The sequence below is a fragment of the Girardinichthys multiradiatus genome, chromosome 8 (assembly GCF_021462225.1).
Source record: "Girardinichthys multiradiatus isolate DD_20200921_A chromosome 8, DD_fGirMul_XY1, whole genome shotgun sequence".
NCBI classification, from domain to species: Eukaryota; Metazoa; Chordata; class Actinopteri; order Cyprinodontiformes; family Goodeidae; genus Girardinichthys; species Girardinichthys multiradiatus.
Genome location: NC_061801.1, coordinates 5,883,069 through 5,896,440, shown reverse-complemented (window position 1 = coordinate 5,896,440; position 13,372 = coordinate 5,883,069). Strand labels below are relative to the sequence as shown.

General features: G+C 43.2%; 1 protein-coding gene across 6 annotated transcripts in view; it reads left to right on the top strand.

The window, feature by feature from the left end:
• Positions 1-13,372, top strand: part of mctp1b (multiple C2 domains, transmembrane 1b) — a 58,884-nt gene that overhangs the window by 35,913 nt on the left and 9,599 nt on the right. For 4 of the 6 annotated variants that reach the window (XM_047373617.1, XM_047373615.1, XM_047373620.1 and 1 more), the window contains 9 exons: positions 881-919; positions 2,366-2,533; positions 2,723-2,853; positions 5,253-5,439; positions 5,528-5,621; positions 5,723-5,825; positions 8,789-8,891; positions 12,322-12,423; positions 12,551-12,625. In XM_047373617.1, coding sequence (XP_047229573.1) covers positions 881-919; positions 2,366-2,533; positions 2,723-2,853; positions 5,253-5,439; positions 5,528-5,621; positions 5,723-5,825; positions 8,789-8,891; positions 12,322-12,423; positions 12,551-12,625 — 1,002 coding nt within the window. The remainder of the gene's footprint in view (positions 1-880; positions 920-2,365; positions 2,534-2,722; positions 2,854-5,252; positions 5,440-5,527; positions 5,622-5,722; positions 5,826-8,788; positions 8,892-12,321; positions 12,424-12,550; positions 12,626-13,372) is intronic. The other 2 variants (XM_047373618.1, XM_047373616.1) reach the window with 1 other exon arrangement.

The following is a 13,372-nucleotide window of genomic DNA, read 5'->3' as shown; positions in this document are numbered from 1 at the left end:
AGGATTGGACTGGGACATTCCTGTACTGATCAAAAAATATTTTCTCTAAATCATAACTGACATCAGGGTCAGAGTGGTGCATCCAATTTCCAGAATCTTTTATCAGCTCAGTGCAGAGACTTACCTTGGTTCTGATTGGTTGTTTTTACTCAGGTTGGGTAAATTTATGAAGAAAAGCACAAGGTGGGCTTAGAGAAAAATGAGTTTGTAACAAATTAACTGATTTAGGTTCTATTTTAAGAGCACTGTGATAGTTTTAGCCACGATGAAAAATAGATATTTTTCAGTTTCTGCTTTAGAGCATAGAGAAGCTTCTCAATCCAACTGAAACCCATCACTATTGATAATGTATTTATTTGGTGCTATTTATTTAGATGTTTTAACCTGTAATTGTTTTCTGTTCAGCTACACGTTATCAGCAGATCAAACGAGAGTCTGAAATGCATTCTAAGCTCTGAGCCATTAAGCACAGCCTGGCTCATCCATGAATTATTCACATTATGAAATAATAATAAGACAAGTCTGAGCCTGTTCCGCAGCTCAAGTCAGAGCAGTAGATTCAGTTTCAAACGATAGTAAGAGGAAGGAGAATGAAAGTGTTGGAAAGAAACAAGAAAACAGAAGAATCACCAGAACTGAAACTCCAGAGAGGGCTTAATAAAACAGTTCTTAAATCTGGAATCTGTTTGTGTTGCTTAATTTGTAGGGCTTTAATAAAGCAACACACCTACCTGCTTTAGTTTTTTAGCTTCACTTAGTCAAAGTAGAGATGTCCCATAGCCTCCCCTGGTGGTTTTAAATAATGGAATTTCATTCTAGCTTTTAGCTCCAATATGGTTCTATGCTGCCTTTCTAAACAATGTATTTAATCTGTCTTCAGACTATGCTGCTCAGGAGGTCCTGGAAACGATCCCAAAAGGTAAACCATCATCATGACCTGGATCCCTATTATCTGTGTCTGCAGTCACAGCATCTTATTAACTGTTCTGACATCTTAACCAGCTTTCAGTTAACTATGTCTGCTTTTAAAAGCAGCATTTCCATTTTCCGTTAGTTTTCACGTTCCTTCTCTATGTTCTATTCGAGGCTGTGTTGTTCATGCTGTATTCAGTGGGAAGTTATTAGAACGAAGTGATCCAGAGCATGCACATTACATAACTGATTTAACAGGGTTTTGTTTTTTTTACTCCCAGTAGTTTATACATAAGGCCAGGCACAGATAAAAATTAAACAATGTCTGCAGAGTTAAGATTTAAAAATATTAACAACATTCTATCACCTTACAACCACATACATCAATGTATTTCATTATATATTATAGACCAGAACAAAGTAGTGCATAATTATGTAGTTGAGGGAAGAAATACAAGGTTCTTACAAGTTTTACACACAGAACTCTGAAAGTGTTGCAAGCATCTGTAATTAACCCCCTGAGTTGAAACATTGGAAACAATCCTTCTCCTTATTTGGGTTTATGTTTATACCTGTTCTACACATGTAGATCATTTTTACTCATTTTGCTTTGCTCAAACTCAGTCAGACTGGATGGAGAGTCTCTACAAATATCAGTTTTCAAATCTTGTCATGGATTCTTAGTTGACTTTAGGTGCGGACTTTGACTGGACCATTCTAGCACATAAATATGCTTTGATCTAAATAATTCCCTTTGTAGCTATGGCTGTATGTAAAGAGTCGCTGCCCTGCTTAAAAGGTGAACATCCACCCCAGACCTATGTTTCTGTATTTTCTATATATACTCCATCCATCTTCTCATCAACGCTGTCCAACTTCCCTGTTCCTCCTGAGGAAAAGCAACCCCACAGCATGATGCTGCCATTAAATTTCAGTGTTCGTTTTCTGCCACATAATGTTTATCATCCAGGTCAAATACTTTAAAAGTTCAGATCACAACGTATTACGACAACAACAGGAGGGAAGAAATGATACCTGTGGTGGTAGCTTTGTGGTTGGGTCTCCTATCATGTAGCAGATTCCTGATGCGGCCAGAGAGAGTTTAGTCAGAGCAGGGGCTGGAGCCTGGTGTGATGGTGGGTATCAAATATGCAGCAGGACTGTTGTAGCTAACATATAGGTCTTTGTAGCTCCACATTTTATTCTGTAGTTTTCTCATGCATCTTGTGGTCTGCAGATGAAGTCCCCACAGAAGAATTTATTGTTGCCATGTAGTGAAATTAATAAGCTGCACATCCTAATTCCTGCAGCGATTTGGCAAAGATCAGAAGAATGTATTTCTGTTTAATTATTATTTAGATCTGGGCCAACCTACTTATATTACTTTAGGAAAATGAAATGAAGAACTGAGAATACATTTCTGTGTGGGTGTGGGTGTGTGTGTGTGGATCAGCAGCAGCAGTCAATGCGTCTCACTGAGGTGCATCGGAAATCCCAGCTGTGGCGAGGAATCGTCAGCATCACACTGATCGAAGGTCGGAATCTCACACCCATGGACCCCAACGGCCTGAGTGACCCCTATGCCAAGTTCAGGCTAGGACCACAGAAGTACAAGAGCAAGGTGGGTCAGAAGCAGCATCTTTTCTGTGCTTTGTGAAATAAATAAACTTAAAATCTTGTTCAGTATTTACAGTATATGATGCCTAGTTGTAGCAAAAGCAGCTCCAGTGAACAATAAAAAAATGTTCAGGTTCAATTAAAGTCCACTTTTTTTGGGGCAGGGGATTAAGAAGTATGTGTGTTTGTGCAGACAGTGCCAAAAACCCTGAGTCCTCAGTGGAAGGAACAGTTTGACCTGCATCTGTATGAAGAAACCGGAGGTGTTCTCGACATCACAGTGTGGGACAAAGACACAGGGAGGAGAGACGACTTCATTGGACGGTCAGAATCAGCTTTATTTGCCAAGTTTGTGGACACAAACAAGGAATTTGACTTTACTTCCACTTTTCTCTGAATGAACACATTTTAGATCTCTATAAGTATATAAGAAAGGGCTGTTCATCAGAGAGAGACTGGGGAATGAATGTGTCTCTGTGGTGGCTGGTTTTTGCCATTAGCACTCTGCAGCGCCAACCTGAAGGTCAAAGTCTGAACAGTTTATGTCCAGGATGTGTGGGGTCTGCGGAGATGTTAGCTGCCCTTTCTCTGACCCTAGATCTGTCCAAGTCCCGGATGGAGGGAAGCTCAGCCATGATTATCTTCTCTGCAGACCTGATTGTTCGTCGTAGTTTAGACCTATCCTGTTTTGTTGACGAAGATGTCAGTTGGTGTCTATGTCAGTGACGATAAATTGTTGCAGGGCATGATAGGACAGTGGAGGAAAATGGTACATGAATTTAAAATTTTGCAAATTAATTAAACATGTATTGTCCATATAGCTCCCATGAATAGTTTGTAGAACCTCCTTTTGCCTGCCAATTCTAGAAGTGGAGATTTTTGCCCATTTATCTGCGGTTAAATTGGATGGAAAGTCTCTAAACAGCAATTTTCTAGTTTTGCAATTGATGCTCAATTGAGTTTACGTCTGGGCTTTGAGTGGACCATTCAAATGCATGGTCTGGCCGCCATGGTCTGGCTGTTTTTTTCCAGTCACAGTCCTGTTGGAAGGTGATCCTCTGCCTCGTGCTCAAATCTTTTGAAACCTCTAGCAGGTTTTCTTTTCAGCACATTCTTCCTTATGTTTGCTGTGTCTCCTACAGGGGTGGAAATTAACCACCTACTTCTTAACCACCTACTCAAATGGTAAATGGCCTGTACTTGTATAGTGCTTTATTAAGTCCGAGGACCCCAAAGAGCTTTACACTACAATCAGTCATTCACCCATTCATACACACATTCACACACTGACAGTGGTAGAATACATTGTAGCCACAGCTGCCCTGGGGCAGACTGACAGAAGTGAGGCTGCCATACAAGTCTTGCCCAACGAAACAGCGATTGAGGCGGACAGAGCGGGGTTTTGAACCGGCAACCCACAGGATAAAACTCCTACCACCCGAGCCACCGTCACCCCCAAACATTTTACCAACCGCTATTTTTCTTTGTGTTTAACATTTGCCTTGGTTATGAGAGATGCTGTATAGTAAACGCATTACTTACTTGCAAAGCTATTCATAATCACTGAAGGATCTTCCTTTTTAACCGATTGCGTGAGCACTTCTAAATGGTATGTTCAGCTTTTCATGCTTTACTGTGATTAGGCTGCATAGTGGCTCATAGCAGCAGTTTTATCTGGAGCTGAAATTCCTTGAATGATGCATTTCACCTTCTTGTGGCATTTCAAAGATTGCGGTCCTGAATGGCCTCCATTTTGTAATCTTTTGTACCTAAACAAAGTCTTGCTGCAGACAGTTGGAACAAACGTTGAGTGGCTGCTTTCATTAAACAAGAGCATAATTCAGTCATGTAACTTGCTATTGTCAGTTCTTTTATATTTCTTATTTTAAAAAGCCCACTTTACACCCGGAATGTAGCGACACATTGCTAAAGTTACTGTTCTGTTTATCTTCTGTTACTTATAATGGCATTAATAGCAGACAAGAGGCAACTTAGGCTTGTTGCTGCACCCAACAGATCAGTTGTACAAATTAAGCAACGTTTTTTTTTCTCTCCAAATGCAAACACGCCACTGTGGCTTGTGCATTGTTCAAATCTACCCACTACAGAAATGCACCTGCATTTGGACAGTGGCGGATGCCCTACATGACTTGTGGCGAACTCCAAAAGGGACTTAATATTTGGCTTTCTTTCAACAGTGACTTTCTTCTTGCCAATTATCTCTAAAGGCCTGATTTTATTAGTGTGCGACTAATAAATGTTTAGTCAACAGATTCTCCGACCTGAGTTGTGGATAGCTGCAGCTCCTCCATGTATACTGTGATTAAACTACACAGAGATGGACTCCATTCAATCTAGAATGATTAATTCTGTGAATGTTTCCACAGATTGGATTCAGTTTTTGTTTTCAAATTTCTTCCTATTGCAAACAGAAGGATCAGGTTTGATGGAGAGCATCAGTTTGGTTCATTTCCGATGCTTTCGGGAATACCTGAAGACATTTAGGGAGACACCATGGCTACATAACCAAATCCTTCATTCCAGTGTTAGATCTTTTGCACTCTGTTTTAATTATTTTCCTTCTGAATCAGATTAAATATCCTTATCATTTCCCTTTAGGGTATTGCATTGGTTTAAATCACATGGTCTGACTTTGACTTCAGCGTCAGTTAGACTTGTTGTTCAGCCAATGAGCTCAAAGACTGTGTTTGCTCATGTTCCAGCTGCCAGTTGGACCTCTCCACCCTGACTAAAGAGAAGACCCATCGCTTGGAGCTACCGCTGGAGGAGTGCCGGGGTGTCTTGGTGCTGTTGGTCACGCTGACTGCTTCAGCGGCGGTCTCCATCGCCGACCTGTCGCTTACACCGCTGGAGGACCCTGAGGAGCGCAGAGAGATCCTCAGACGATATGTTAGCAGCAATCTGATGTTCATTCAAATTTATTATCTACAAACTTTAAAAGGCTATTTATGTTACAATGTACTCATATTTGCCACAGGGTCTGAAGAAGTCATTTTTCAACTTAAAGGATGTGGGTATTGTCCAGGTGAAGGTCCTAAGAGCAGAAGGACTCATGGCTGCAGATGTAACGGGTACATCTGGTTTCTCCTCTCCTGTTGCTCCTTGTTCTGCATTTCCTTAATAATCATCTGTGACCATACAGACACTCTAACCTGATTGCTCTTGTCTTCAGGTAAAAGTGACCCGTTCTGTGTGCTGGAGCTGAATAATGACAGGCTGCAGACTCATACTATATACAAGAATCTCAGTCCTGAGTGGAACAAAGTCTTCACCTTGTAAGTCAAATTTTGCTTCAACATCATGCTCATAAATCTTCATTAAAGGCCTGTTAACATTTTCATCAGCAGACTGTTAGGCTATAAAATACCCCCTGAGTCATTCTGAGTTACGAGCTTGCTGTTGCCAAAATGCCCTCATGGATTGTTCCAGTCGGGAAACCAAAAAGCCCAAATTAAAGTTTGAATTTCAGAACATCAAAGCAGGAAATATGACTAGTTTAGCTTAGACGATGGGGAACTAGTTGGATTATCTGGTCGTTGGGTGGTTTGACGATAAAACACACTGTACATGTAAAGATATGTACAGCACCTGGGTGAGAGAAATAAGTAAATCAGGGATTTAAAGAAAAGTGGAAACATAAACAGACAAAAAACACAAACAAAGAGGAAATAATTCTTTTCTCGATCTTTAACTCATGGTTTTGTAGCTGTGTCTCATGCTATCATGAAAACACTGACATTTCTGCCTAAATAGAATATTTCTGTGCAGGGATTCCATTCTTTTGCGTAGAGATGCACCAAGAAACTGACTGGTTGAACTACTTACAACACTCTTTGGTGTTGTTGTGTTACTGAGGGAAAAAGACTCAAAGGAAGCTGCATTTAGTATCAGTGAGGTGTTTGAAACGACATAGAGAAAAGCACAGAGGTGTAAGACACAATTTAAAAAGAAACTATTTTCTACCACATGTTCAGACGTGCGGTTCATTGAGAATGCCAGATAGAGGAAGACTTTCTGCAGTTAACAGGAATGCTGACATTCTTTGAGCTTTACAACTCTGTCATGGTATATGCTGGATTAAGAAGTGTTGGCAACATTTTGGGAATCTCAGAGTTAAGGAAAGAAACTATGTACTCTAGAACAGGGGTCCCAAAGTAGGGGTCAAGAACCTCCAGGGGGTTGCAAATGACACTAAATGCTGGGTCGTGACGTGATTTTTAGAATAATAGTGATGTAACCGCTAAGGTGTATTGAGGGCCAAAAGGGAAAAATGAAATAAATTAATTTACCATAAAATAAATGCGGCATTAAATAATTAAATAATATATGATCAAATCAAAGTCAGTCAGTCATTTTCTATACCGCTTCTTCTGTAGTGGGTCGCGGGGAAGCTGGTGCCTATCTCCAGCAAACTTTAGGAAAATGGTAGAACCCACAACATCCAAAGACCTCAAGTCTTTGGATGTTGTGGGGCTGTCATGGTTGACACGCCTCTTCAACATTGCGTGGCAGGAGTTGGGGAACACCCTGGACAGGTCACCAGTCCATTGAAGGGCAACACACAAACATGCACACACTTATTCACACACCTAAGGTGGTTCAGGAGTACCCGGTGAGAACATGCAAACTCCATGCAGATAGACCCCCGGCCGGGAGTCGAACCCAGGACCTTCTTGCTGCAAGGCAATAGTGCTACCAACAGTGCCACCGTGCAGCCCTTATCAATCAAATGTAATTTATTTAAAATACATGTATGTATTTGACTCTAAATTTGACTAAATAAATATAGCATGTGAAAATTTTATGTATTCTTGGGGGGTTGCCAGTCTCTGGCACTGTTATTTGGGTGTCACAGGCTATATAGTTTGGGAACCCCTGCTCTGGAATATAGGCATAGAAAGTGCAGTTTTTAATGCTAGATGCACTAATCGCTAATAAAAGGTGTTGAGGGGTGGGTTGGGCCTAAAGAGAAACAATGTTTTATTTAGGGGGGGTGCTAAAGAGAATGTTCTATGTAATGTAGGTATTTCCATGGAAAATTGTCATCGGCTAATAATGACAATAATAACTATCTATATGTGTCAATGTTAGGCTAAAATCATGGAAGTGGTTGGCAAAAATAGCATGGCTAGCATAAAACTGAAATCAAAGGTTCAAAATTGAGCGCCAATAACCCAATGTGAAGGTCTACCAGCTTCATCGGCGGTTATTTCCAGCCACTAGAAGGCTTCTTTCCATGCTGGATCGATGCCAGACCGCCGTATCTTCTGCTTGTTAAGCCCTCCAGCAGCAGAAACGACATCCTTGTCTGTGTCTTACACAGTGCTAGTACTGGCCTGTCATTTTGCTCCTTGCCATTAGTGGAATGACCATCATCCGATTTGTGCTTAGCAGTGCTGAAGAACGCCATGATATGACGCCGTTTGTACCCACCCTTCGATGCTGACATGATTTTAGAAAGCTTTACTGTTAGTGGTCGCACAGGGTCACAGGGTGAAAGAATACGGGAACAGACTCGGCGCAGCCGCAATAGCTCCCATAAAAAACACACGGAGAGGGAGCTTAGATTTTAGCCAAAGGGACTGCTGATGGTGGTCAGTGGGCTGCTACACTGAAATACGCTTTCAAGAACCCTGATGTTGTTTGTTTGTCTCTATGTATCAAATCAAAGTAACACTGCATAAATGTTGAAGGTGATATTATTATAACTAATAATCAATATGGTATATTATTTTAATAGCAGACAAATAACTGTTGCTTTCACTCAGTGTTATCATACTGTGAGAATCTCATGCATTACCAAGAGATCTAACACTGTCAGTGGCAAAGTGTGACACTGTGCTGACTTTGTGAGGTCAAAGTTCATGAAGACAGGTTACAAAAGTATGATAACACTGTACCTGACTGTGCAGCAAGAAGTAAATTGTTAACAAAAAATCCCATCCCTCTTTCTTAATGGACAGAATGGTTTTTAAGGTCGAAAGGTTAAAATTACCATTTTAACCTGATGTCTTCTAATTAATTCCATACATTTAACGACTATGTACAATATTACCTATTTCTGTAACTGTAAAGTTATGTTGCATTAGTTGGGTTTTCAGGTCTCTTCATCCAGATGTGATCTCTGAAGTACAGCACTGATATTTTGAGCATCAATTAGAAAATTAAGGCGACAATGAAGAAGATACAGCTTCAGCTCTGGTGAACACCTCTCACTCCATGCCTCCTGTCTCCTCAGCAATGTGAAAGATGTTCATTCAGTGCTTGAGGTGTCAGTGTTTGATGAAGACAGAGACAGAAGTGCAGACTTCCTGGGAAAAGTAGCCATTCCTCTTTTAAATGTGAGTATCAAAGACTGTCTTGTAGAAGAACTCATACCACTCAAAATTCGCCTCATTTTGTCACATTACAACCACAAATGTCAATGGATTTTGTTAAGATCAACAGATCAACACAGTGCAACATAATTATGAAGTGGAAGAAAAATGATGGATTTCAATGTTTTGCACATAAAAATCTTTCAATTTAATTCGATTCAAAAATACACACACACACACACATATGCATATATATATATATGACACCTGGAGAGGCGTGATTGGGAGGAATGGCCTCCCCGATCTGAATCCAAGAGGTGTTTTGTTATTGGACTTCTGTGCTAGTCACGGATTGTCCATAATAAACACCATGTTCAAACATAAGGGTGTCCATCAGTGCACTTGGCACCAGGATACCCTAGGCAGGAGGTCAATGATCGACTTTGTTGTCATATCATCAGACCTTCGGCCGCATGTTTTGGATACTCGGGTGAAGAGAGGGGCTGAGCTGTCCACTGATCACCACCTGGTGGTGAGTTGGATCCGCTGGAGGAGGAGAAAGCTGGACAGACTTGGCAGGCCCATGCGCATAGTGAGGGTCTGCTGGGAACGCCTGGCGGACCCCTTGGCCAGGGATGTATTCATCTCTCGCCTCCGGGAGAGCTTTGACCAGATTCCGAGGGATGTTGGAGACATAGAGTCCGAGTGTACCATGTTCTCCACATCTATTGTCGATGCTGCTGCCCGTAGCTGCGGCCGTAAGATCTGCAGTGCCTGTCGCGGCGGCAATCCCCGAACTCGGTGGTGGACACCGGCAGTAAGGGACGCTGTCAAGCTGAAGAAGGAGTCCTATCGGCTGTGGTTGGCTTGTGGGACTCCTGAGGCGGCTGACGGGTACCGTGGGGCCAAGCGTGCTGCGGCCCGGGCGGTGGCAGAGGCAAAAACTTGGACCTGGGAGGGGTTCGGTAAGGCCATGGAGAAGGACTACCGGTTGGCCCTGAAGCGATTCTGGCAAACTGTCCGGCGCCTCAGGAGGGGGAAACAGTGCTTCGCCAACACTGTTTACAGTGGGGGTGGGGAGCTGCTGACCTCGACTGGGGACATTATCGGCCGGTGGAAGGAGTACTTTGAGGATCTCCTCAATCCTGCCATCACGCATTCCCTGGTGGAAACAGAGGTTGGGGACTCGAGGTTGTACTCTTTCATCACCCAGGCTGAAGTCACCGAGGTGGTTAAAAAGCTCCGCGGTGGCAGGGCTTCAGGGTTGGATGAGATCCGCCCTGAGTACCTCAAGTCTTTGGATGTTGTGGGGCTGTCATGGTTGACACGCCTCTTCAACATTGCGTGGCGGACAGGGACAGTGCCTTTGGACTGGCAGCCTGGGGTGGTGGTCCCCCTACATAAGAAGGGTGACCGGAGGGTGTGTTCCAACTACAGGGGGATCACACTCCTCAGCCTCCCTGGTAAGGGCTACGCCAGGGTATTGGAGAGGAGAGTCCGGCCGATAGTCGAACCCCGGCTTCAGGAGGAGCAGTGTGGTTTTCATCCCGGCCGTGGGACACTGGACCAGCTACATACCCTCTACAGGGTACTCGAGGGTTCATGTGTTTTGTTGACTTGGAGAAAGCATTCGACTGTGTCCCTCGTGATGCCCTGTAGGGGGTGCTCCAGGAGTATGGAATCGGTGGCCCTTTATTAGGGGCCATCCGGTCTCTGTACAAGCGGAGCAGGAGTTTGGTTCGCATTGCCGGCACTAAGTCGGACCTGTTCCCAGTGCGTGTTGGACTCCAGCAGGGCTGCCCTTTGTCACCGGTCCTGTTCATAACTTTTATGGACAGGATTTCTAGGCGCATCCAAGGGCCGGAGGGGGTCTGGTTTGGGGACCAGAGGATTTTGTCTCTTCTTTTTGCAGATGACGTGGTCCTGCTGGCCCCCTCTAGCCAAGACCTACAGCATGCACTGGGGCGGTTTGCGGCTGATTGTGAAGCAGCTGGGATGAAGATCAGCTCCTCCAAGTCCGAGGCCATGGTTCTCGACCGGAAAAGGGTGGCTTGTCCTCTTCAGGTTGGAGGGGAGTTCCTGCTTCAAGTGGAGGAGTTTAAGTATCTCGGGGTCTTGTTCACGAGTGAGGGAAGAATGGAGCGGGAGATCAACAGACGGATCGGTGCGGCTGCCACAGTAATGGGGGCGCTGTGGTGAAGAGAGAGCTGAGCCGAAAAGCGAAGCTCTCGATTTACCGGTCGGTCTGCGTTCCTACCCTCACCTATGGCCATGAACTTTGGGTCATGATCGAAAGAACGAGATCTCGGATACAAGCGGCTGAAATGAGCTTCCTCCGTAGGGTGGCCGGGCACTCCCTTAGAGATAGGGTGAGGAGCTCGGCCATCCGGGAGGGGCTCGGAGTAGAGCCGCTGCTCCTCCACATCAAGAGGAGACAGTTGAGGTGGCTCGGGCATCTATACCGGATGCCTCCTGGACGCCTTCCTTGGGAGGCACGTCCCACCGGGAGGAGACCCAGGGGACAACCCAGGAAACGCTGGAGGGACTACGTCTCTTGGCTGGCCTGGGAACGCCATGGGCTCCCCCTGGAGGAGCTGGAAGAGGTGTCTGGGAGAGGGACGTCTGGGCGTCTCTGTTGAGTGTGCTGCCCCCGCGACCCGGTCCCAGATATAGCGGAAGACGACGAGCACGAGAAAAATTCTATGAAAATGAGCAAATGAAAGTCAGACATTGCTTTTTCAAACATGCCTCAACAGAATTATTTAAAAAAATAAATTCATGAAACAGGCCTGGACAAAAATGAGTAATCAGTATGAGGGATTGCTGCAAAGTCAACGCCAGGGACTGTCCACTGTCTCTACATGCTCATCCGGGAGGAGTGAATGCTGCAAGTCTCTGACTCGATGCAATCTGCTGGGTTTCCCTAGGTAGAAAACTTTTTATTCAATTTGAATAAATAACTGAATCTGACTGCACTGTTCAATGGTTAGGATTAATTGGAATGTATGTACCTGACTTTTGTGAAGTGCCTTGAGGCGACATGTGTTGTGAATTGGCGCTATATAAATAAACTGAATTGAAACTGAATTGAATTGTATGAAATCTCAGCGGCTATAATAATATCCAGGAAACTGTTGCAGTTGTGGTTCAGCACAGTGCTTTAAAAGAAGTCCTCTTCTTCTTAAACCATGTGCTCCTACATTATGACCAAAAAACAACTCATCCAGAATTGGCGGCACGCTCTAACGAAAGTGTGAACATTACTACACTAGTGCATTGATCTATTGAATTTAGATGTTTCTGCAAATTTAGTATATACATACATTGTTGTTAAGATTTGTTGGATCACTTTGAGTAAATACAATATAATAATGTCACTGTATGAAAGGGTGCTGGCCAGGTGAACTTCTGCAGACAGTTTGTACAGTGATTCAAACTGGTCTCTGTGTTTTAGGTCCATAACGGCATCCAGAGAGCGTACCTGCTGAAGAACAAGGAACTCACCAGCCCCACCAAAGGACTCATCTACCTGGAGATTGAAGTCATCTACAATACTGTGAGTGTGATGCTCTGTCTTAGCATGTTTGTTCACATAAACATTGTGAGAATGTTTAGATGAGCGTTCAGCATGACTTTCGTCAGTCCGAAACTTTAAAGCCTGTCATTAATGTGGTTTTCTTCAGATAAAGGCTGCTTTAAAGACTGTGGTCCCTGCAGAACAGAAATACATTGAGGAAGAACCAAAGGTTTCCAAGCAGGTGTGTAAAATTATGTCATTGTATTTATAGTTATAATGAAAAAATAAAATCTTACCTTCACTGTACTTTTTATTTTGGATCTTAAAGAGGACAATATGAATAGATCTACCTTTGTTGGGTTCAGGTCTAATCTTTATCCTTGAATCAGAATATCTCCAGGTACCATTCGTTTACAATCAAGAACTCTTTAGTTCTCTTCAGTGCACATTTTTGTGGATTGTTGTAAAATTCCAAGATGACATTATAAACTATGATTAATCACTTCGGTCAACTGGACATACATTTATGTAAACTTGCATTTATATTTTTCTCAAACATATTTTTATTGAGTTTTCATGATTAAACATTCAGACGCAAGCAGGGTTGTAAAGAACACTGACAGCAAGCAACTTTACCAAAGAAACACACAAAAATGTTTGACGACTTGTCCACATCACACCTGGAGCTGGTCAGTCTTAGAGCCATTAAATCAAACAAGGTGCTTACAAGTCCCTACAAAGATGACGAGTAGGTGTACAGAACCACTTCCAAACCCTTCCCTGACCAAAAAATAAAACCTATCTGCACCCAGTTTATTATTTATTAATATCGAACCTGTATATGAGTAGCTTTCTTCATGCAAAGCCCTAGATGATGTAGTCTGGATTTGGAGGTTTACAAAATGCTGTATGACCACCCTGTGAAATGTATTGCAAAAAGCTATCACTGCACAGCAGATCTTTTCAAGGCTTAAGAAGACATGAGCTC